The 26,264-nt window shown below is 37.5% G+C and overlaps 1 protein-coding gene across 7 annotated transcripts in view; it reads left to right on the top strand.

Moving 5' to 3' along the window:
• LOC122346090 (proteoglycan 4) overlaps positions 1-26,264 on the top strand; it is a 79,752-nt gene that overhangs the window by 3,608 nt on the left and 49,880 nt on the right. For 2 of the 7 annotated variants that reach the window (XR_006251087.1, XR_006251088.1), the window contains exons 2-4: positions 17,241-21,020; positions 23,347-23,408; positions 25,289-25,616. Coding sequence is in view for 2 of the 7 variants with exons in the window: in XM_043240763.1 (XP_043096698.1) it covers positions 18,064-21,020 (2,957 nt within the window). In the remaining 5 variants the exon portion in view is untranslated. The remainder of the gene's footprint in view (positions 1-17,240; positions 21,021-23,346; positions 23,409-25,288; positions 25,617-26,264) is intronic. The other 5 variants (XR_006251085.1, XR_006251086.1, XM_043240763.1 and 2 more) reach the window with 3 other exon arrangements.

Here is a 26,264-nt window from a genome sequence, read left to right as displayed (position 1 = left end):
TAAATATTCATGCATGATATTTTTTTTATCCTAAATCTTTAATGCTGCTGCAGTCCTTCCGAGTGACAGATCTGTTCCTGTTAATGCATGCACATCAGGAAGATCTCATGTGCTGGTTTTCATCTGGAGACGTTTCCGGGCGGATGTTAGAGCGACATTCATGATGCTTGCGATCGAGAGCTCATGAATTTTTATGTGTGTGTGTGTATTTTTGATGTGCATTTCATGATTATATAAGTGATTTTTTAAACCAGATGCTGGTCAGTTTTTTTTTTAGAAATGTTTTATAGTTATTAATTATTTGAATTATTCTGTGGCAGATTTTTTGTTTGTATTTTTGTTTTATTATTATGCAATTTTATTAACCTTATATATATATTATTTAGCACTGCTCTAATAACCTACTTGGCATAACTAAGAATGTTTATATTGTGTGTTTTCTGTGACTGTTTGTTCTTTTGTGACGATTGTCCACGAGTCCCTGTTTCTCTTGAGCGGTGAAGCCGCCCAGTCTTGTTGGTTTCCCAGCATGCTCTTCACGTTCGAATTCTCAGCCATAGTGGCTCAATTATGGCGAGATCCAGCTTTGCCGCTCCAGACATCAGATGGACTCATTCACAACTGCCACAAAAGACTGCAGTATTAAGAACAAAGGGAGCGTGTTTGTATTTAAACAGGATAATGTGTGCAAAATTCTTGTGTAATATATTTTTAAATATCTGTAATTTAGATCAGCTTCCCCAGGGCAGCACTGAAAGGAAAAAATAATTATGTAATTTAATATTTTCTTCTTTTTTTTTACACTAAATGTTTAGTGCAGCGATTATGTAATGTACAGCTAACGCACAGCTGGTACGGCTTGTTAACCTTGCTGGTTAAGCTAGTTAAGTTAGTGAGGTCTCTCAACAGCACCGCAGGATTTACAGCTTCCTCTGAATAACCTGTGAATAAACCCTTGAGATCCAAACAGTCGGCGAGACAATATCACGCATCAGTAGTTTAACTTCATAAAAAATGGGCCAAATCCTGATTCAACCAGGCAGTGTTTATGGATTATGTAACTTCGTGCATTTGTTAACATGCGATGACATAGCACATTAATACACAGCAGACGAACGGCACTGGGTGAGAAGACCGCTGAAGAAAGAGCTCGAGCATTTCCTCGTGAACATTATCGCTTTAAATTGTCGTTTAGGGAATTTGACTACAGTAATGCCGTTTCGGAGGGATTTATTAGTTTATCAATCATGTTGTGGTGCATTAGCTCGCCTTTCTGACAACTGATCCTTAGTGACTGTAAAACAGCATTGTGTCTGTGAGGGTTAAATAAAACTAAAACCATAAAAATACATTTATCTTTGCTTCAAATAACTTCAACATGAACCTAAACATTTTATTTTGAGTTAAATCAAACATTTAAAAACCCATTTTCATTTAGCTCGTTCGATTTACTAAAGAAACTTTAAAAACTAAATAAATGAATTAAATTAACAAAACAAATATGTAGACATAATGAGAAGCACAACAAAATGACTAAAAGTTGAAAATTCGAATTAAAACAAAATGCAACAATTACATGTCATTTAAACTATTAATAAAATATATCATGAAAAAAAAATATCATACAAAAAGCTTAAACCTATTTATTTCAGATAGTTTCCATTTAGTTTTTTTAAAAAAACGTTTTTAAAAATAAAAATGAATTAAAACTACATTTTAAAACGACTGATAATACAAATGATAAACAATAAATTAAAACGATAAACTAAAATGAAAATGAAAAAACTAAAATAGCATCTCGATACCAAAACGACTTTCTGTTTTTCTATTGAAGTGTTCAATATAAAAAAATTGTGTCTATGTACACATTTATATTTTCAGCATTAAAGTTCAGTATTAAAGGCCTGTTCATACCAAAGACGATAGCAATATTGATAACAAAAAAAAAATCATTGTGGTTCACAGTCATGGCAAAGATAATCAATATCGTTGAAATCGCTTTCAGAACAATTTTTTCCAGCAAAAATTAAGCCATTGGACTTTAAAAAGCTTGAGCATTTAGATCGACGGCTTATGAAACAGCAGCATGTGCTTATAATAAACAGAATGCTATTGCAACCTATATTCATCATTCTAGTTATTGTTCTTTGTGTGAATGAGTCTTTATAGTAAATGAGGCTAGACTTCCGTTTAGTTTTGTTGTGTTTCGTCTATTGTTCGGTCTTTCCATGTTGTTTTTTCAACTCAAGCTCAGTCTCAATAAGCATCCTCGCTGCCGCAAACTGTCCAAGCCTCACTTGGACGCACGCTTTCAGTTTTGCAGCCGCCTGTCGGGTCTTTAATAAGTTGTTTTCTCTCTATAGTTTTTCTGCGCTGTGTAGGTGTTTGCTGAGAGGTAGCTGATATAAATGAGCGTTAGTTCGGCTGGTTCACGCTTCCTCCTTCTCCCTCCATCGTTCTCGCAGCACATAAACACGCAAAATACTCGTGCGGTGCCAGCATCAAACCTGTGCGCATTATCACGACATCGGCTGATTACTTCTGCAGACGGGAATTTTTATGAAAGGGAATATTCCAGGTCTGATAAAACTTAAAGTCCTCATTTAGTTCCTCACACACATATTATGATTTATTGGGAAGGTTATTTCAAAGTGTTGTGGTAATCTTTCAACAGGTTGTAGTAACCTCCTTCAACTCTGTAACAATAAAGGCAAACCCTGATTTACATTAGATCTCTTTTTCGTGTGTAAAGGTCAGGCTTTCCTCTATGACCGTTTAGAAAAGCCGGTAAGCCATGCGTTGTAAAATTTGTTTCGTGAGGTGTATTCCAGCCCTAAAATTACATTATGTCTGTCATCGAAAATTCTGAGCACAGATTCTATTAATAATAATATTAACATCCTATTGGATATTTGTATCTAGATGTTCATCGCATAGTGATTTATTTACTGTATTGTTCCAAAATTTGTGGTTGGTAAGATTTTTTTTTGGCTGAATAATTTTTTTTTCAATTAAAAAGTACAATAAAAAGTGTAATGTTATTACGATTTAAAAGTACCGTTTTCCATTTTAATATATTTTACAGTTTTATTTATTCATGTGATCAAAGCTGAATTTTCGGCATAATTACCCCAGTCTTCAGTGTCACCTTCGGAAATCATTCTATGATGATGTTTTTTCCCTTTTTCGTGGAAACTGTGATGCATTTTCTTTAATGGAAAGAAAGTTTAAAAAATTCTTTGTAACATTATAAATGTTGCTATTTACTGTATGTTAGTTTTCGACTCTGCTAAAGCGTAACAATACCATAATATGTTTGCAGATATTAAAGAAAAATGCTAAGTTGGCATACTTGTCTATCTGAAAAACAACGCAACAGCCAATTGTTCTCGTTTTAAAATGTTCTGGGACGGAATGTCTGTCTTTGTTTTGGTCCTGCTCTCTGACAGTCAATCTGGCAACCTGCGTGTGCGCCAAATCTGAGGAGGTCAATTCTTCATGTAGCACCTTTAAGGAGTCCGTGAACGTCGACACAGCGAAGAAACCATTCATTAAGCAGGATCTTTAAACCCTCCTTAATACCTTGCATCGCAGACGTCAAGCGCAAATCAGCTGCTGTAAACGTAGAAGCATTTCTGCTGTCAATACACCTCAGGTTGCACCGAACCCAGAGCGTTTCTTTAAGACATTCCCCATCCTCCTCCGCTGGGTCGCACCGATGACATCTGCTGCTCACGCTGGCAAGACTAGCGATCTTAATGAATTGAAAAGAGAGGCTTCCAAAAATACTTTAGTAATGAGGTTCTTTGAAACGTGACACGCGGTGACCAAATCCTATTTGCCTCGTTCGCGGTGGGCGCGTTGGGTTCACGCTGACGTCGTTCAGGGCCAACGGAAAACCGAAATAATCAGGTGAACAAACAAAAAAGTTTGATTAGCGCTTCCAGCATCCTTTCAGCATTAAACGCGACCTCCCTAGTCACTACGAGGGGCGTTTGTTTCTTATTTCTCCGTTTCTAGCGTTCCCCGTTTCCACGGCCTTTGCTATGCAAATTAGCTCTCACACATGAGTGTGAGTAGGTGTTGCTAAGAGTTTCTTTGTGCTGTAGAGTTAAAGCTGGCAGAGGTGGTTTCTCTGCAGAATTATTTAGCATATAGATAATAAGATCTCATTGTCATAAGAACCATCTCAGCGGCTGCAAAAGTTTTAGCACGCTGTACATCATCTTTTTCCCGACTCTCAGGAGAGCCTTTGTTCTTCTCAAAACAAATCCGAATTGAAGATTTGGTTCAGGCCATTTGATTCAGCACTTTTGACTGTGATATTGCTTTCTCAGGCGATAAAGGAGACTCGATACAATGGCCAAGACGTTTGCCTTGAGCCCCGGGTTAAAAATGTAGCACTGATTGCTTTTTCAATTAATCAGGGAGATTGCTGAATCATGTCTCATTAGCTGACGGTTTGTGGATGTAAGGTGACTGCAAAATCATTGCAAAGAACTATTTATCTTTGTCTGCGCTGTGTTTTAAGTTTGATCTGATAGAAAAGAAATAGCGCTGTTTTTCAATGCATTTACAATGAAGGGGAATCAAAAGGTGTATAGGCTGCATACAAATACAAATATAAAAAATATTGTTTACTTGCCGTTAAACTGTATTTTTGCTTTTGTTCAAAAGATGGGGGTCAATAAGAATATTTTTTTAAGTAAATTAATATATTTATTTGGCAAGGATGCAATACATTGATCAATAGTGACAGGTGAGATATTTATAATGATTAAAAATGATTGAAAAAAATATATTACAAACCGCCCCCCCATACATTCTATTTATTTCTGTAAAAACATTATATATTTGTAGCATATTATAACCTTTCCACTAGAATACAAGTATTTAGATACTGTGCAAGTTTCCTCAGATTTCTTTAGTGTCTGATTATCATGCCTTTCATTTAAATGTAATTTTATTTGAGGCTCTAATAAGTGACTATGATTTACACTTGAAATGTTTGGACATCAGTTTTCTGTGACATAGTAGTGTAGCCAAAATAATTGTTTTCAAAGGGTAAAATAATATCCATATAATGAGTTTTATATGGCATTACATACAACAACCATGCAATGTCAGCAATGCACATTATTATTTATATATACAGCCGTTAAAACAATATACAAAAAATCTGTATTTTTATATATTTTTTAAAAAACACATCTATCTTTCATATATATTTATTATTTGGATGCACACGGACATGACAAATGTGACTCTGGATCACAAAAAAGTCTCGTATGGGTCCAAATTTTTCTTTTATGCCAAACATAATTGGGATATGAATTGAAGATAATGTTCCATGAAGATATTTTTTAAATTTCCCATCATAAATATATCAAAACCTATTTTAGTAACACACATTGCTAAATATTCAGACTTTTTTGCCCAATCATATTCTAGATTTGTCTCGACCTAATAGCGTCCTATCCTGACAAACATATTTCAAATCATGTATAAATCTCAATTTTGAAAAATGATCCTTACGAATGCTTTTCCGTCACATATGTCCAAAAAGCGAACGCATACGTTTGTATGACCTGCATGAAATTGTTTTCCGGTTTCATTTATGCTTTGCTTCATCCAACAATACAATTTCAAAATACGTAAATTTAATATTTACGCGTATTGGTTTGTTTAAACAAACCGGTATTCCCAACCCGGGCGTCTATGCTAAAACAGGATACGAGTGAACATGCAACATCCTTCTTTAAAATGTTTCTCTCACAGCAGTTATGCCCGAGTTTTTGAAGTCTTTTATTTTTAAGTCAGTTTTGCTCCCTGATGTAGTTCTCGAAAAACACAAGCAATAACAACAAAAGCGGAGTCTTACTAATGCACACGATTTGCCACTTCACTAAACTCTAAGCATGGCGTCTTTACCGCGGCGTGGGGTGTTTCTCCTTCTTTTTCCCCCCGCTGTCTTTCTCTTTCTCTCCTGTCTCGTTTCACTTCGGCGTCTCTCTAAATATATCTCGCTGTGTCTACCTTTCTCCCCGTCTCTCTGCTTGCACAGTCTTGTCCAATAAAGTTAGCCATGCTTCACCAATCCAATCTGACACACTTTTACATAACAATTCTATCTGCAGCATGCGCCCCCCCAACCCTCGCAGACGCAATTCAAAGCTTTCTCCGTGAATGAGCGACTGTGATGCAGTATTAAGCGAGCATTTTAACACTGAATATTAGAGGTGTTTGGTGAACAGCATCTATTGAAAGTGAAATGCACTCCTGTCTTTGTGAACACCGGTGTGGATGCATCGACGCCATCCTCGGCGGCGACTCGAACTTCTTCTCTTCGGATGGTTTTTCCCTCGTATAGCATCGATTTGAGCTTGCCGGTAGAGGTTGTACTGTACTGTTTGCATATCTGTACCATAATGTACAGTATTGCAGACAGCTTCATTGGTTGTAATGAGAGCCATTCTGTTTTGGTAGTTGCACTCACATGGTGGCTTCCACTATAAAGATTTCTGTTTGCGTAATATACGTACGTGTGTATTTAATATTTGTTATGCATGTATAAATATACCCACAAAAAAAAAAAAAAAAAAAAAAAAAAAAAAAAATATATATATATATATATATATATATATATATATATGTATGTACATATAAATTAAAGGATATATAAATATTTGTAATATATAAACGTAACATTTTGTAAATATATACATGCATGTGTGTGCATTCATATATACATAATAAATATATACAGTAAACACGTAATGTATATTATGTAAAACTATTATATATATATATATATATATATATATATATGTACAGTATGGTATTTACATTTTGTTAATGTATTTTATTTTGTAAAATCTATAGAGATATATTAATAATACAAACGTAATAATAAGATTTGTTTTTAAAGCTATAAATACATGAATATTTTTCCATTTTGTGTGCCATTTTATATTCCATTTTATATAGAAAAATCGGTAGAAATATATTAAAAAGCATCGCTAATAAAAACACAATAAGATGTGATTTTAAAGCTATAATAACTTTTTTCTGTGTATTTTTATATTTTTTTATACTGTATACCCATTCTGAATATATGAATAAAGTAAATATAATACAATTTCATAAGGATTTGTTTCCAAAGCCGTATACATATTTTCATGTTTAATATGCTGTGTTCTGTGCGTGTGTATATTTTCAGCGCCTCTCTGCACTTTGCAATATTTAGTGTGCAATGTGAGGGAAAACGTAATATTTTTTGGGAAATGTTTTTCTTAGGAAGGAAATTTAGCTACAGCTTAATATGAGAGGCTACACGATTATTGAGCATTACTGGCTCAAGGAGCTCAGGGGACGCTTGTGAAGTCTTTAATAACAGTGATATGTCTGAGTTATGATTCATTTAGATGCTACCCGGCGCTGTTGCGTATGAAGCGTGAGATGCACGTGGAAGACTCTCGGCGGGGTTGAGGGGGGTCAGCGCTCCTGCCACTAGGACACACCGAGCATTAAGAAATGCTGGATTCATTAAACTGTCACTGTAAATCTGTCCACGCTGACTGAGAGAGAGAGAGAGAGAGAGAAGGAGAGATGGGAAGAATATGTGACTAGAAAGGAAAGCGTAGGGAGTGCTGGAGGAAAGAGAGCGAGATTGTACAAAGAAAAGGATGAAATCTGTGATGGAAAGCAACATCAATTATGCAGATGAAAGACAGAAAAGGAGACGGTGAGTGATCTGATCTGCCCCCGTTTTTTTTTTTTTTTATCACTTAATGACCTTCAGTTCTTATTTTCATCTCTAGTTTAGCCTTCATAATTTTTGCTGCTTAGTTAATGTTTTTTTTTTTTTTTGGTAACTAATTTATTTAATATATATTGCTGCGTTTAGTGCAATTTACAAGGAAATTTTAATTTGTAAATATTTAATCATAAACAATTTTCATCAAAACTTAAACTTACATTTTATATCATTTTCTTTATTTTATTGTATTACAAATGTTTTTCTATCTTTATTCGTAACTGCTGCTCTCTGATGCATTTTTATTACTTTGAGGTAAATGCATTGATTACTAAAATGCTGTTATTTTGTTTTATCACTATTAATTAATTAATAAAAAAATGTTATTAATCAGGAAGCGGTATTCTGACAAAATTTAGACTGGCATTGCAGAAATTTTGTGGACGTTTTTAATATTACTTATTCTGACAAAATAAATAATCATTTTGCAAGCAGTATTGTTTTTTTTTTACATTTGCAAATATTTAATTGTTAATAATAAAAATACTACTACTACTAATAATGTTTTCTTCTTTATTATTATTATTATTATTATTTATTTGATATAACCAGTTTTTTGCTTCCAATGTAGCCATTTTTTTGTGAATACATTTTTAATGTTCCTTATTCTGACAAAATACGCGGCCTGCAAGCAGCATTTATTTAGCAAAAAATGTAATTATGTGTAGTAATAGTTGTTTTTATTTTAAATTCCTTTATTTAGCAGAATCAGCCTGAGACAGTAGCTCTTTCTGTGAGGTTATGATCCGCTGCTCTGCTCCAAACGCCAGCAGCCGGTGGCTCATGTTCTCCCTCACCTAATAATGTGGAATTATCAGCACAGCAGAATAAGTACATAAGGGAGCCCGGGCATCAGTGCTTATGACGCTAATGAGGGAACAAGATGCACAGGTGCATCATATATCATAAACGCTGATGAAAAAGTTATTTTTTCATTAGTACTTTAGAGACAAGGTGCTTTAGAGAGTGTGCAGCGTGCCCACGCAGTGTAGGTGGGCTCAATGACTTGACAACATTGTTCGTTTAACAAAACAATCTCTTTGTTGCGGCGGTGTGTGGTGGACCTTACTTGCATGTATTCATGTTGTATTTGAATGCGATGTTTACATGGTTTCCAGGTTAAATGCTTTATGGAACGCCATTTACCTTGCACCTATATAATATAGAAAATGTGAGTGTATTACACACCGCACAGCATTAAGCACAGCTGAAGGTGTCATTTATTATGAGATTTTATTAATATTGTTTTAAAAGTCTGATTGATTTTTTTTTTAAATAAACTACAAACTTGCTGTTTAGGCCTGTTGAGATTATGGATTTCAATTAAACATAATGAATATTTTTTTTCTCTACGAAAATAATATAGTAAAAATAGACTAAAAGATGATCATTATTGATATTGATGATATATAGTGCTATTAAACAAATACGTTTTCCGCTTTTTACAGTGTTTGATATAAGTCTCAAGTCTCCCTGGAAAGTCTGTGAAGTTTCAGTTTTATTTACTGTATTATTAAATGTTTTTTTCTGTGGTAGCAGAAACAGGCTGTTTTTGTGCACGTCTCTTTAAATGCAAACGATCCGCGGCTGCTTTTCCAGAATAGAGCTGCGCCTTTACAGCTCAGATATTCTTGTAAAAAGATATCTGCTTTTGTTTGCTGAAATCACGCATTTTAAACCTTATTAGTTTAAGCCTCTGATATACAGTTTTCTGAGTGCACGGAAAGTGGCTGTGGTACGGAATGTGAAAATGAAACTTAAGTTCTCTTTCGAGTCTTATTGCGCTTAAACTGTGAAATACACACAAGTTTATGTAAAAAACACACACGAGTTATGGCTTTGTCTGTGGAGGTAAACAGCTAGTTTACCAACTTTTAGTCATGGTGGTTGACCTGGCACTCGTTATCGCTCGTGACACAACGGCGGCGCTGTGACCTTTAAACTTGGTGGTAATATTAGTTTTCCTTTCTACGTCACGGGGTGAGCAAAATCTGAGCGGCTTGTTTTTCCAAAATCTTGCAAGGAAAGGCTTAGCAAAAAAAAAAAAATACTGGGTTGCTCATGGCTTTTTCATGTTTTCTGGCTTGATAGACGCACCAGGATCCCGCACTTAAAAACAGAAAAAAAAACATGTCATCTTTAAATACTGTATTATGCTACTATAGTACAATCATTTGAATATTTACGGTTAAAAAATATATGTATCGTTACAATTATTAAAGGTTGGGTATGAATAATTACAATGCTTGTGAATAATTACAGAAAAAGTAATGTACTATTTAATTGATCGACAGAGTATATGACAGCGTGTTTCCTCCATGCAACTTCTCGCAATTCCAACTTTGTTTCTTGCAGCTTTCTGAGTATATTTTTTTAAGGAATCAAATCTTCCAAAAACACTTATATCTGCATAGGCTGCTAAAAACCGACGTTTTTTAGGTTAATTGCAGTGTTTTAAGGGGGTGAGTTGTTTACTTTGTAATTAGCCCATTCATTTGCACCGGTTTACTGAGTGCTTGCAAAGTTTATAGCTGGGTTTTGTCCCATTGACAGCCGCACTAATACAGTTGCCTGCATTTCGCTAATACTTCTCCGCATTCACGCTCTTTAAAAGCTGAAGGAAAGCTCCGAGTGATTTAGACATTATGTAATCTATTATTGTGATATATTTGTTTCATTCGGATAGCGATTGTTTTATCTGTGGCTGTCCTCCTCGGAGAAAACAGCCTTGCTTTGTTGATGCCTTATGCAGAGACATTCGGTAGCGGAGGCCGTTCTGAACGGCAGCGTTTCCTGCTCCGTCGCGGGTGCTCTGTTGATTCACATCACATCCAGAGGCCTCGGCGTGTCACGGCCAATCACATCAATGCTGTGATGCGCCACTGGATGAAGATGAGGATGAGGAGGAGGTTGTGGTAGAGGAACACAAGCGCCCGAAGGCTGCAGCTCTCCTCCTCCCAAACCCCTGTCGAGCATCACAGTAATCATCAGTAATCCTAATAATCAAGCCTTCGCCGTGACCAACGGGGGTGTTGCCATGAAAAAGGTGTTTCCTGCGGAAAAAAGCAGGTAAATAAATATATAAATTAAGAGAGAAGCACCTAAATTAAGAAGACAGACCCCCCGGCGTCCTTTCCTGAAATAAATGTGCAGTGTAGCTTATTATTTCCCGAGACATGGCTAGATTCGGCGACCTACTCTGAGACAGCCTTGTCAAGATCGCTCCACTGTCTCGCTTCTTGCTTAATAAAGCTGTCCGAGAGCGTTTGGCTTTACGTAGAGAGACAGCGACATATGCTGTCTCAACTCTCACTTACTTAGGGCTGACATCGCATTCGAAATTTCACTCGAAATGTACCCATGTAGATCTGATGGTTTGTGACAGGACAGCAATTCGGACGGGATTGGTTTTCTAAATGACGTTTGGATTACAGTTATTAACACAGGATGTCATTTCATGTGCTGATTGGGTGGGAATTGGATCTTTGTAGTTAGAATTAAGATGAGGGTTTATATTGCCAGGATTTAGATGTTATTGGAGGGTGTCATATGGAAATATTAGGTCATGAGTCATTAGACTGCCGTTCAAAAGTTTGGGGTCCAAAAGACTTTTTCTTATCCAAGAATGCATTTATTTGCAGTTCATTTTATTAAAACACTGATATTGTGTATGATTATTACAATTTCAAATAGCTGTATTTTTAGCATCGTTGCTCCACACGATCCTTCAGAAATCGTCGGTGCTCAAGAAAGATTTCTGTGTACTGAAATCACTAGTGCTGTCTTATTTTATTTGATTGATTTATTTTTTTGATTAACAGAATGTTCATCCAGCAGCATTTATTTGAAATAAAAATCATTACAGATGTCTTCACTCTCACTTTTGGTGAATTTAATGCATTCTTGCTAAATAAAAACAAACAAATAAACAAACAAAAAATAACTGACTGACCTCAATCTATTATTCTGCCCCCTCCCACCCCCAAAAATTGACAAAATGGTCCAAATCCATTATAAACATGCCTAAGGCAGTGTACCAATAAATTTAGCTCCAAATATTAGATGAAGGTCAAAATAAATGAGGCATTGTGAAAAGAACGAAATATTATGCCAAAATTCTTTCTATCCAGACCGGATTGTTTTTCTCTGAGGATCCGAAAACAGAAGGTGACGTGTGAAAACTTTTAGTTGTATGTGAAAAACTGAAAAAAAAAATGAAAAGCATTACAAAGTGCTGTACATCTGTGAAATATGAATTTACATGGCATCCTTAGGGAAATCCAGTTGAGTAGAGCTTTTAGAGAAAGTCTTGCAAAAAAGCCTGTAAGTTTTGCCTCTTTGTCGCCATTAATATATGACCAAAACAAGAATATTTACAAGTAAGCAACAGGTCTTCCAAGTTTGTTCTGACCAAATGATGGAAAATTGCATTAAACCCAAATTAAACCCAAAAACGAATTATGCTTCCTTCGAACTGGTTGTCTTTAAAATACAAATCTTGTGTAATCCCAGGCTGCCTGTAATCAGAAGCACGTTTAAAACTGGAATATATTTTTGTTTCATTCACACATAAACACGCAATGCTTTCTAGATTGCAATCTGCCATCAAAATGTTGCATTGAATTATTCTAGCTGCTGTAAGAAAAGGCTATAAAGCACCAGCCTCCTGCAGTGTCCTCACATGTGATAGCAAAGGAGCTGGAACAGCTTCTTTATGTCGGGGTGACCATAATAGCTTTTTTCCCTGGACGCGTCCTTGCCAGGATTTCGGTATTGCTTTGATTCGAAGTGCCTCGAGAGCGTTTTGAAAACATAAGGAACCGATGTCATACAAACAAAGCCAAAACCTAGATATTTTAGGCATATAGAAATCCTGGGCAGGTCGCATCCTGGGAAAATGGCTCTTATGGCCACCCTACTGTATGTTTACAGCCGTGATTGTAATTGCCATGCTCAAATTTTCCACTAAAACCTAGAAACTCAAATTAGAAATCATTATTACAAGCTAACCGTTGTTACTCGGGCTAAAGTAAGGTGATAGTTTTGATCACTGGCTGGTTATGTACTTGCTCAAATATTGATTTCAGATCATTTTAACCAAAAAAAGTTACAAATTGCAGCTTAAATAAAATATATATTTGTAAAAAAAAAAGTTTAGATTCTCCTTCTCTTTGTCCTTTACGAATGAACCGCGATCTACTCCAAACTTGACGTTCCCAATGGACCGCCATCCCGCCATTTCACCTAACCTCTGAATTTTAATTCCGAATCCCACACTTCCTCTCAAAACAGGCTAAAACAACCAAGTGTTTCCTAATTAAATGTTCCGGTTATGCAAATGATTCATCCAATTTAGGGCTTCATTAAATAATTGACTTCTCTTCAGGGGAACAACTTCCAGACATGCAGGATAATTGAGGGCAGTTCCAGGAGAGCTAAGGGACAGAAAGTAATCCATTCTGCTCTTCGTTTCAGCCGCTTTATTATGTCCAGAGTTTCAGAGTTCCCGTAATCTCCCGCAGTCTTTCTCATTTCTCATCTCTGAAGGAATTCCGCTGGCCTAAATTGGGAATTTGAAACGAAAAAACAATTAATATTATCAAGTGCCTGAGCTTGGTTGTAATTTTGTCCTTAATTGACCTTGCGTGCGGCCAAAGCTGGCAGCGATTAATGTCTCCAGGTGTGCAGCTCAGCAAAGCTGTCGCAAAGCATGTGAGTAAAGGCCGCGAATACATATTCAAATCTATTCATAACTTATTTACACAGAGTGAGCACATTATAAATGCTAATACACCCACATGAAACGCTGCCTCATTTTTTTTTTTTTTCGGTTGCAGTGAACAACTACTAAATGGTTGTGATGGAAATGTAAAGCTCACTGTGTATTGTAATGCGACTAAACTAAATGCATAACAGCAAGTATTATTTACTCGACGTGCAAAAGAACATTTCTCAATCCGGCATCTGCGCCAGGATGAATCACACATGGGAGCATTTGAACTTCCACAGGGGCCACGGATACGCCACTGGCGTTGAACTGAACGTAACATTTCATCATTTGCAGAAGCAAAACAGAACTGCATACAGCAGAAGGCAGCGGCTAAAGATGGTAACACCTCTTATACAGAGTTCAGTCGAGACACAAGAGATGTTTTCTTTTGACTTTTGTAAAACAGATTTTTTTTTTTTTGCGAGCCGCGTTCAGAAAACACGAACACAAATTTAAATAAAATTCATACGGACTGCATTGACAAAGTAATTAAATATAAAAACAACAAAATGATTGCATTTTAATTCAAATTAAAATAGAAAATATGATATAAATCTATATGCATAATAACTGAAATAGTATTTCAGAGATACTAAAGTAAAAATGAATACAAACGAAATATAATAAAATGAACAAAAATACAAAATTATAATATTTTAAAATTAAAATTAGATTGGAAAATATAATAAAAACTGATTCAAAATATAAATAAAAACCAAAATAGTGTATCATTAATAATGCAATAAACATTAAGAACAATATTTAACTTTTTTGAAACAAAAACTAATAAAAAATACTGAACAAAAAATATAATAAATACATATAATAAAACCTTAAAAATGTAAATATTACATAAATGATACTGAATATATACCTGCACTTTGAAAAATAATTGTTTAGTACAATTGGTCATATCAGTAAAAGTAACTATTTATTGAAATTTCTTTGTGTTGCCACTGTGCTGTGCATATAAACATGCGCAGAAAAAAAGCCTGTTTTAATTATTGCTTTAATAAGTAACAAGCCTAAAACCCGAACCCTACTCTAAGAAAGTATGTGAATGCAAATGCTTCTTTTCTTATTTTATCATCACTTTTCTCTTTCAGAGGAACCAGTTTGAGGAGCATGAGCAAATTAGATCTGGTTTAGAGTCATATTTCTAGATGTGCAATCCCTCACTTGAGTTTTGAAGTTTAGTACTGCAGGATTAATGCAAAGTGGTGACAGTGCATTGATAAAGCATTTGCATCTCAGTTCACAAAATCGCATAATATTTATTCTAATTAATTGTACTGATTACTGTAAATTTCATAGGTGCTTGTGTTAGCTCCATAACTCACGGGAACATAATCTAATGTTTTATTTACAGATTTATTTCTTCTCTTTTAGACTGTTAAACTTTTTTATAATTAGGGTTGCAGACATTAGTTTTAAGATTAATTACATATTTAAAAGCATTCAGTTGAACAAAGTTAATGCATTCGCCTAATTTGACATTGCAGCTACTGTTCTTTTATTCTTTTCTGTCTGTCCTGTACAAGCCCCCAATTATCGAGCTGTATTACTTTACAATTGCTAAGCTGTACCAACCTAGATTGATCTTTGGGCTACATGGAGATAACAGGTTAATAATGGAGCATGTCTGGCCTTTTGTCTGGGGCTCCAGCGGTGGTTGAACATGAAGAGCTGCAGTGAGAGATTTCAAGAGGAACTCGTAGTTTAGCTGAGTGAGAGGCAATCAATGAGGGCTTGATTACCTACATAAAACTAGAGGTGTGAGGTGGTAGCATGTGCCTTTCCTGTGAACCTCTGTGTTCAAGGGCCTGTTGGCGGTAGCTGGCGGTAAATATATGAGGGACTGGTAAGATCAATATGAACATTCATTGCGTATTTTGGCATGCAAACAGGCATTTCTGTATTATGTTCAGAATGCCATACTAGCATACTACACTTGCTATCTCTGTAGTAGGTAGTATATATCATTATACATTATACACAGTATTCAAATATTCTACATGCATACATACTTTAAAGACCAGCTTTATCCCAAAATGCATTGTTCTCAGTTTGACCTTTATGTGATAGCAGTCCCAATTGTTAACATCTTCTTGATGCATTATTTAATTTGAAGTAAACGTGAAAAAAGATTAGCTTATTACTTATCTTATTTACAAGAAGCTTACTTAGCTTATCTTATTTACAAGATGCTAACTACTGCAACTCACATGCAATGTTTATGAGGTCAAGTGACAGTAGTTTAAACATGTTTAATACGATTCATTCATTTCCTTTTCGTAGCCTTTTAGATCTATGCTTTATTAAAGTTCAAGTGTGCAAACATTTTTTCAATTCTTTATCATTATTATTTACACAATGACAAGAAAACGAACAAGATCTAAATAAAGATAACTAAACTAATATGATATCCATATTTAAAAATGGTTTAAATCTTTTTAATATTTGTGCAGTAGATTAAGACATAGCCTACTGTTTATTATAATGATTTAAAGTGCCCTTATTGTGGGTTATTATAGGTTCGCATTTTGGTTTTGGGAGTCCCCAGCAACAGGTTGTCATGCACTTTAAAGTAGGGGATTTCAAGCTCCCTGAAAATCACTTCCTAAGCCCCGCCTGCTGCAAAACACATGACCAGAGGCTAACCAGCAACACGATGAGCGGGTTGAATGCAATGCTGTCAGATTATCTCATGTCTCATTGACTAGTGAGAAAATATTACAGTGCAAAGAGCATAATATTACAATAATAACGTCTTCCATTCTCACTCCGTCTGCAAATGTGTAATGCAGTGCGCTGATGACATGCTTCAACATGGTGTGCAGACGTATACAAATACATATGTTGACACACAGATGAACTTTCCAAACATGGCCATAGGCTAATTAGCATGTGAAACTAATACTGTTTTGCTACATACAAGATCATCATAGTAGAGAGCTCTGAGAGTAGTTTCACTGAGTTAGATACTCTGTGCTATGATTCATTCTGACCAGTTCTTCATCTGATAAGAAAGTTACACTGAGCAAAGGCTTGTACCACAAGACACATACACAGACATTTAACATCCTCTGATGAGTCAGCGGACTGTGATTGTCTGATCACAGACAGAATGCAGTGTCTGGTAAGAGTGACAGTGTGATAAAGTGTGTTCAGAAATCCCTGTGGCGATCAGCCGTCATGCTTGTGCCTCCATGTGCCAGGGGGATTGCTTAAAGACATGCCAAGTTAATTAGCGTTGTCAGTCTCTACCCCTAAATATCTCTTAGCCTGCCCCTTCTGAGACACTGCTGAGTTAAACACCAGCCCCAAAGCTACAGACAAGTTAAAAGTACTCTCAGTGTCTGTCATACATTTGACCCGAAACTATTCTTATTTCGTAGGCTGCCTCGCTAGGAAATGGAAGGAGATCAAAGACTTGATTATTGGAAAGAACTCATGAAATTTTAGCTTGAGGCAGTTTTATACTTGAGGAATCATATTTAGCTATGTATGTATGTTCTTAGCTATGATTTTATTTTAAAACCAACTTTTGTGTATGTGTTTGTCAAAGTAAAGCATGATTTAGAAAGGGAAAAAAAATACATTGAGGGGCATTACTGAACTTATTGTCTTTTTCTTTGTTTCCACTTTGCTCAGATGTTCCAGTTCTGTACCTGCCTGAAGAAAATGATGAGGTGAAAGACACAAGCAAAGAAACTCAAGGACAAACAGAGAGATAAAAGTCAGCTTGAAGAGATGCATTGCCTAGTCCTGGACTGTCAAGATATGCTACACCAGAGAGGATTGTGCACACAAGCTTTGAGTTGGAAAGTAGGGCAATAAAGGTGTCGGGACATCCTCTCACTGGTCATCCTGAAAACTGTATTCCATTAACATTTTATTTGCCTTGATATTTTTAGGACAAGCATGGTTACAACTGCTGTGGACGTACACGGTGAGAGTTATGTGACATAAGATTTTGCTCTTGGCTATGAAACCATGATGCAGACCTCTGGGACATACTCGCAAGCCTACCCTGCCAAAATTTCATGTTCTTCAGGACTTGCGCAAAGGAAGTATAAACAAGGTTGCTCATTGATCGTTTAAGTGCCCCTGTGGACTAATGGGGCTGAAGCTCAGGATACACCCAGTCCCTCTTTTGGATATAAAGACACTTGCTTGTAAAGATTCTTCGTGCCAAAACCAGAACCTACTCTGACAGCATTACCACAAAGACTTACACAGAAACCCTCAGTCATGTGACCTGAGGAAAGGACCAGTCACATGCTCTGCTGCCGTCGGCTGGTCTGTTTTATTTTATTTTTTTTGTTACTGCAGCGTTTCTCATGTTCAGAGTTTGCCAAATGTCAAAAATACTGTGTGCTGTAACTGAATTTTGTATCTAATTAATTGTTCATTCACATTTGACTTGTGAAAGCAGACGAAAAAAACCCACACAGTCAAATTTTTATTAACATCTATGGTCCATAAACTACTCTTGGATAACATGGTGAGCAAAGAGCCCAACCATTTGCCAACTATTCACAGCCACAGCAATGGCAACCCAGACAAAACACCCACCACCGTGACTGTGCGCTCAGTGCTCCTTAATCGGAACTCTCCAGATATTGAAAGCAGACTTAAACGGAGACGAAATCGCACACAGCAGGTACGATTTAAAGATTTGGAGGATGACGATAAGTCCAAGGATAAAACTGAGAAAGCAAGAAGTAAAAGTCCAACAGAGGTTCCAAACTGGCAGAAAGAGTTGACAAACGGGCCCTCACTGGTAGGGGCAGTCCGTGGGGACATGGAAAAGACAATTGGAGCAGTGACAGCATTTTTGAAGAGAGCGCCACCGCACCCTCTTACCCCTGGGCCTACAAGACGCTGCTGGGTCCCAACACATCCATGTTCGCTCACACTGCCTCTGCCAACTCAGCCATGCAGGAGTACAGCCATCCAAACCTCACCCAGTTTGCAGAAGCCTCCCTTGCTCTCTGCCACGCAGACTCGCAGTCAAAGCCTGGGAGGAGCCTGGGATGATGGAGACTCCTCAGATGAGCTGACCACACAGGTCTACGTTCCACCTTGTAGATCACAGAAGAGCTCTGTCCAACCTTGTACCCCTGCTGAGCAATCAAGGTGCCAGAAAACTGAGGACAATCAAACTGCCTCTGCGGGTACATCAACACAATTTCAGCCATGTTCTGCAGCGCCACAAAAACAGTCTAGAAGGAGAGGTAGGAGGAAATCTTTAAACAGAGCAGCAAGTGATCCTGGGAAACCTGAGCCTTCTTGTACTTCTCCAACTAAAACTGTGCACAGGAGCCACCAACAGTCTAACCAACTAAAGAAGCTTCCATCCAAAGTTGTGGCACACAGAACTACATCAGATATTGTGCCACCGCAGAATTCTCCTAAACCAAACACAGGTCATAATACGCCATGTAGTGTCTCTTCAACAAAGGCTGAATCAAGCAGTGATTCAAAAATCCAGACTGTGCCAGATAACACCAGTTCCGAGGTAGACCCTGCATCTTGTCCCTCTCACATTGTACCCCCTCCATCAACCACATGTCCTAAAGAAGCGTCACAACGTTGCCCACTGCAGGCTGCTACGGAGAACGTCACTTTGACCCCCACTGTACCAGATCCTACCACAGCACAAGTCATATGCACTGTCACCACATCCTCAACACATGGGCAATCGTGCATGTCTCCTGTTGAGTCTAGAGGGCGTTGTTGCACACCTGGTATTCAGAAGACTCCTCCAGTGCCCGAGTCCCAATGCATTCCAGATTCACATACAGATTCCACAACTCCTGCTCAATCTGCGCCTTGTTTCCAGATGTTGGAGGAAACCATTCCATGCTCCAACACAGCTGGCTCCAAGGCAGCATCCTGTTCTCAAGGAGCACCTGCAGTTGCCTCTATATTCAGTTCCACACAGCAATGCCAGAAGACAACACAACCCATGGCATGTGGTAACACCTCAAATCAATCTGTGTACTCTGTGATAACTCCAACACAACCTGTAACTCCCATTCAGTCTGTGCCAAGATGTATGAGTCCTAAACAGAATGAGCCATTGGGTAGGACCTCTACCCTTCCTGTACAAACTCCTATATCAGCCACACAGACTCCAGCACCTGTTCAGCCTTCAACATCTTGTAAAATTCCAATGCAGTCTATACCATGCTGTGTCAAAGACAAACCAGCAACCTTTGGCTCTCCCACGCAACCTATGGCATCTCATAAGATTCTTACACAAACCCTCCCTCACAATTTGGTGCCATTTTCTCCCGAGCCATCCTGTGCCGCTACCCCTCACTCCGCTTCACACTTTAAGGGCCCCGTTGCAGTTCCAGCACACGCCATTCCTGTTGCACAAAATGCACTACATTGCATTTTGGATCAACAGAATGTGGCAACCCATGTCACTCCCTCCATCCCAGTTCTAATTTGTAGCCCTTCCACACAACCTGCACCAGGTAAACTTTCTGTCCAAGCATTGCCACACTGCAACACTAGTATACAAAACGCAGTGTCTTGCAGTAATCCCTCTCAAATCGTGCAACACTTTAAGACTCCTACTCAATCAGTATCGCATTCCAAATCATTTCCACAAAACATGTCACCTGTTCTCTGTCCACGTGAGGCAATGATGTATGCTAACAAACCCCAGGAAACTGTGCTTCCCTCTGCTAATTTCCGGCATTCTTTACCTCCTTACGCCTGCCCTCCACAGACTACTCTGCTGTACTCTAATGCTGGGGCGAGCCCCTCCCCTCCTCAGGCCTTCTGCTGCACTCAGGACAGACGAGAAAGGAGAGAGTTCATGCTTCCTCCCCCTCCACCTCCTCCTCCTCCGTACACTCCTCGCAAAGAGGGCTCCTCTACTCCTGGACAGCCCCGTAAGCCTCCTGTCCCCAAAGCTGAGAGCAACAACGCCGAAAAGGACAGAGTGAAAACTGGGGTAGTGAAGCCAAATGCTGAAGCAGGAACTCACTATCAGGCGGGTGAAACGCCACCTCCTATCCCTCCCAAAACTAAGGCAAGAGCTACAGTGAGGCCCACCTGTTTAGGTGGCCGACGGGCGATTCTCGGCCCAGAATCCCAGGCCAGTGCAAACCACTTGCCTCCTGCCGGTGGGACAAATCCCCAGGCCCCCCTTGGACCAGCGGAAGGCCAAGCGGACACTCTGCGACAGGTGCAGGAGCTACTGGGGGGGCTTATGTCTGGGGCTAAGTGTAAGCTGGACCTGGCAAAGGCAAAAGAGAAACTGTTTGGCCCAAACGGCCCTCTGTACGACATTGGGGCTCTGCAGTCTCAGCTGCATAGCCTGGAAGGGGTGTTGGAGACCAGCCAGAACACCATCAAGGTTTTACTGGACGTCATTCAGGATCTGGAGAAGAAGGAGGCAGAGAGAGATGGGTGAGTAAGCGAGTGAGTCAAGGAATAATGTGGTAAGAAGAGAAACTGAATTTCAAAGTGTATTTTGTTGGTAAGCTCAAATGGGTAACAGCGGTGATTCTCTTCTTTTTTGTGGTTGGTATAGAGGAAATGAGTGAGACATAAACAGCAGGAAATTGTTAAAACCCTCTGCTTTTGACTATAATCCTATGTTGATTGTCATTAACATGTTCCAGCAGTGATAGCTGTGATGCTTTTTAAACCGCCCTCCCATCTGTCCACTCATCAAGTTCATCACTGAGGGATATTATTGTTTTCATAAGAAAGGCCTCGCAGTGTGTCTTCTTGCTGAGACTTTTAAGATGTCTGTAGACTAGTGAATGTGCCAACACATTTTACTTTGAAAAGTCTCAAGTAGGATGTGTGAAGACACATTCAAAGATTCAACATTTGCCATATTCTGAAAAATGCTGCTTTGAAAGACATCAGAGATGCATTACTTTTATTTTTCTTTTTTTAAATGTTCATTGAATTTAAATTAAGAAAGCATTGTCTGTCAACAATAAAGGAATGTGATTTTATTTTTTATTATTATAACCTTTATTCATTTATTATTAACTTAAGCACCACTTATGCACATAAAAAATGCATGCAGCACAAAATTAGTTCTTGTTTTTGCATAAATTTCTGTACACATAAAAAAGGGCATTAGTACATAAATATGTACATGTATTTGTATTATACATAGGATGAAATAAATGTATTTCAAATACATTTTAGTATATTCATTTTTATTAGGGTCTAAAACAGAATATGGCAAACACAATTTTATTACTCTTTCTGGTGCTACAGTATATTGCTAGATAATATTATTACACAGTCTAACCAGGCACTGGCTACTGATAAACTACATGGATCAATGTATTTATTTAGTTTGCAAAAAACAACAACAACAACAATTCAATGCAGTCCTAATAAAAGTGGATCAAGTAAATTAACATTATTACACAAAAAATTGTGTTGTATTAATTAATTAGAATTAGCTAAACTGAACAAGCCACGAAAATACATGTCTGTGTGTGCCAGGGCTTTCATCATCTACAACATCATTTTAACAGCATAATTGGTGATATGTTTAGTATGCATGTGTGAATCCTTCACGTTATTGCAAAATTAATCAAAACAAAATCCATAGCCTCATTATCAGCCATCAGCTGTTCACAGGCCATGAACCATAAAAAAATGTTCAGCTCTGCTGTGCCCTGTCAGACACTGCTTAAACACAACTAAAAATGTATTTTTACTTCTTGAATAAGAAATGAACATCATTATGGTATGATGGCATAAGGATCATCATAAAAGCTTGAAGATTACAAATTTTTGATATCATGTGTCTGTAATGAGGTAGGGTTACTCGCTGATGGGGATAGTTTCTGAAAGGAAAGCGCCACCAATTTCATTCATCTACAGCAAAAATTCAATTTCCAAGATAAAAAGTAATAGGCTTAAATCTTTTAAAAATGTATGTCTGTGGCATACTAATGATGGACCATCCATGCACTCCGATCTCAGATAGTGGCTCTGTGTTCCTTTTGGAACATCTTTGTTCTTCATTTCTTTCTTATATAAGCTACTGTTTCATAAGATATTTGTTTTCATCCTGTATGTGGAAAAATAATATTCATGGGTGTTTTTTTGGGTAGGATTTCTTTATTTTTTTTCATATTAAAACTCTTTCATGGGCTATTTTTTGTTTCCAGAGCTAACTGAAGTGAAAAGACATGCTGTCAGGCAGAAACGTGTCATTTTTCCATTCTTCTTTAAATATGATCTAAAATGCATTTTATTTCGAAGCACTGATATTTGCTATACAGTAGTTGCTAAAAGGGCTACTGCAGAAGCTACTGACAGCCTAGAAGTCCCTCCATAGCAGTTTGATTGGAATCATTTTGATGCTATTAAATGTCTTGATGGAGTAATTCAACCAGGCCAAAGCACCCTGTTTGTTTTGTGGTTTTTGTAGCACTTTTTTTCCGAATCAACATTTATCGAACAATATTCTTTTCAAACAGTCATAATCCAAACCCTATGCTCCACATACAATCAGAGGGCTATGATTGGTTAAGAATTTTGGAACACAAGCAACAAAGGCCATTGATCCAGGAATGTTTTATGCTTGTGAAAAGTCAACTTGAAATCAAAATGCACTTTCTTTATTTTCTTCATACACAGTTCTTGTCTTATTGTAAGCGATTGGTTGGTGAACATTAATACAAACTAAAAAATGTTTAAAAAATGCAGTAACTTTGTTAACTTACTCTGCCTTTGAAACAACTTTCCTTTTCAGCTGATGTCACCAAGCCCTCTTATTTTTCATCCCCTTCCCTCCATCTGCATGACTCCATTCTGGTATGTATTGCCATTTCACAATCTGATTGATTCCTAATGCATAAAAATCAAGTCTTGTTCTACATTTGGTTTTTGTTTTGTTGAATGCCCTATTTTTTGGAAGTTCAAGTTGTCTTTAGGCATGCATCTGTGTTGTGAAACTTTGACCAGGTATAAACTTCCAAATCCAAGCAGATTACAGAACAGAAATAGGTTTTCTTGTTTTCAATTGGCATTTGCAGCTTCTCTCGGTAGCATGAAACTTAATAAAAGTAACCGGTGTCTGAATGAATAGTTGTGTCTGAATGAAAATGACCTTATGAAATGGTTCTTCGGGTCAGTAAATGTATGTGACGGTGAATATCAGAACTACAAAAGCAGAGCTGAAGTCAGTCAGCGGACTCTGCCCCGGTTCAGACATGACTCGCTTAAGAGAAGGCTTCCAGAAGACACTATGGCCTACATTAGGGCATTTTCTTGCTTTTGCGAGGGTATTTACAGAATGCAGAAGTGGGACAGCGCTCAGGAGATAAAACAGCTCTGTGTACAGCAGAGGGAATCTCTGTGTTTTTTTCTTGAACGATCGTGCAGAACACAAAAACACAGGCAGAGATCAAAACTGTCACAGTTTAAATATATCGATGCGTGCAAAGCATGCATAAAGCACACACAAGTGCTTAGTTTAGTCACTCGCGTGTTGATCCTACCCTGCATGACTGTCTTTGTTTAGCATGAAAAGAGATGCACCGATTGCATTAGGTCATATTTTTATCTTTATTTTTTCAATGCGTTATGATTTATATATGGCTTCATATGTGGCTTAAATTCAATTACTCAAATAGCTAGGGGTAAAAAGGGGCAGTTTTTGTATGTTGACTTATTTATCTTTTCATGTTTATGTAAGTTATGTAAATGCTCTGAATCTATAACTGCAGCTTGTTCATCTCTACAAATGCCAGTGAAATCGATTCAACGGTTTTGCTCAGATGTGCATCTTATTTTAGTTTCTGTGACTGTACAAAGAGCATGAGTATTTTTAGTGTAGCAGGGCTTCATAAACCCAGGTTAAAAGCAGTGCTAACCCCCTTTCAAATAAAAAGCATGAAACCTGACTCAACGCAACCTCAACAGAGTTTCAAAAGAACATAAATCCAGCATTTATCATAGTGGGAAAAGCCTTGGAAAGAAAGAAATGATCTTAAGTGAGGATCATTCGAGGCAGTTTGCTTTATACGGCCTATAATGCTGTAGCTGATGAAGGCCTGAGAATTACCACTTTATTGTTCCTTTGAGAATGTGTGTGCAAAATTAGCTCATAATTGCTGCGTAGTATTGCTCGCTGCTTTGTTTGTGGCTTCTATTATTGTAATAACACGGAGAATGGTCTTGGACAAGGTAGAGCGAAAAAGCAATATGTAATTTATAATTCGGTGACCAAACACGGCTTAGCTTTAGACCAGTAACCCTATATTGTTTCATATTTGCAAATTTCAATAATCATCAGCATGATGAAAAATATGCTGTACACAATCAGTCTGATTGATATTTTATACTATTATAGCGTTTATAGAGTTTTATGAAGTAGATGTAAATTATACATTTAAATTTGTTAGTGATATTTCAAGATGAATGCTTGCTGGACTGAAGCAACTCTAAATGGTTATTTCTGATATTATGGTTTACATTTTCAGACTGCTCTTTTCCTTCGATAATTTTTCCAGTTTAATGTCATGAATAGCGGTTTCTCATTTTCAATGCATTCTACCTTTAAATTAGTCATCAGAATGAGGAGTCATGCAGTTTACAAAGTCATAAAATATGTACGATTCACTTCACCGTCATTGAATGTTTCTTTCTTGTTTTTACCACCCACACTTTTTGGGGTTTTTGCTTTTGTGGAGGCTAATCGGAGTAGGCGTTGTCCATAAGGCCTCGTCCAGGACCAGTCTCCTCAACCCCAGCCCTAATGTAATCGCGAGGAGGAAACTGATCAGGGATCAGAGGATTCAGGGTTATTTTACATCAACACAGATGGCGGTGGGTGACGAGGCTGGAGTGTGGCTCATTCCATCCACGTCAGAGCCCAGAGAACACAAACAAGGCCGTGGATCAGCCGGGCTCCTGATATCTCTAAGCTCGGGCTTACGCAGCCATCGGAGGTCTGGAGCGGCCAACTCAACAGATTGGATAATCAGACGCTGCTGCTGTCAGATGTAATCGAGCACAAATGTGAGGTTTAATGGATAATGTTGTTTGGGTAACGCAGTTCGCCCATCTGGAAATGTGGTCTGCGTTATGAACGCATGTGATGCTTGTTTTGTTTTTTTTTCAGTAGACATACATTGGAGTAGAACGTGTGCACATCAATTTTCCTAAATAGAAAGTTTTAGTATTTCCCTCCTTTTTTTATGATCCATTGAATGGTTTTCCGATTGCTCATTGACCATGTAAAACCACATATGAGTTTAACGTTGATTCTTTCGTTTATTTTGCTATTTTTTATATTCCTGAACAGGAAAATCGTGATGATTTTACATTATAACACGCACATGCACACTTAATATTTTCATTTTAATTTAACTCCCTTGTACAGACAGTACAAAAGATGTTCTTCGGAAAATATCAAATCATACTGGAGAACATGATGATAATGGGTTGTTTGTGTCAGCTATAATGCATGCCAATTTCGTTCATTTACATGGTTATGCTGCTAAAATGATTTGTTATTGAGAAGAAGTCTGTGTTGAATTTGAATGCAAAATACAAGCACTTTAACTTGCAGTCTCAGACTTTTGACCTCCACTGTTTTTGACTGAGATTAGACCCGACCGTGTTCCTGAAGTAGCAGGATGAATTTTATATTTGTTATGCACATTT

This window comes from Puntigrus tetrazona, chromosome 5, assembly GCF_018831695.1.
Source record: "Puntigrus tetrazona isolate hp1 chromosome 5, ASM1883169v1, whole genome shotgun sequence".
Lineage (NCBI taxonomy): Eukaryota > Metazoa > Chordata > Actinopteri > Cypriniformes > Cyprinidae > Puntigrus > Puntigrus tetrazona.
This window is presented reverse-complemented; position numbering and strand designations above follow the sequence as displayed.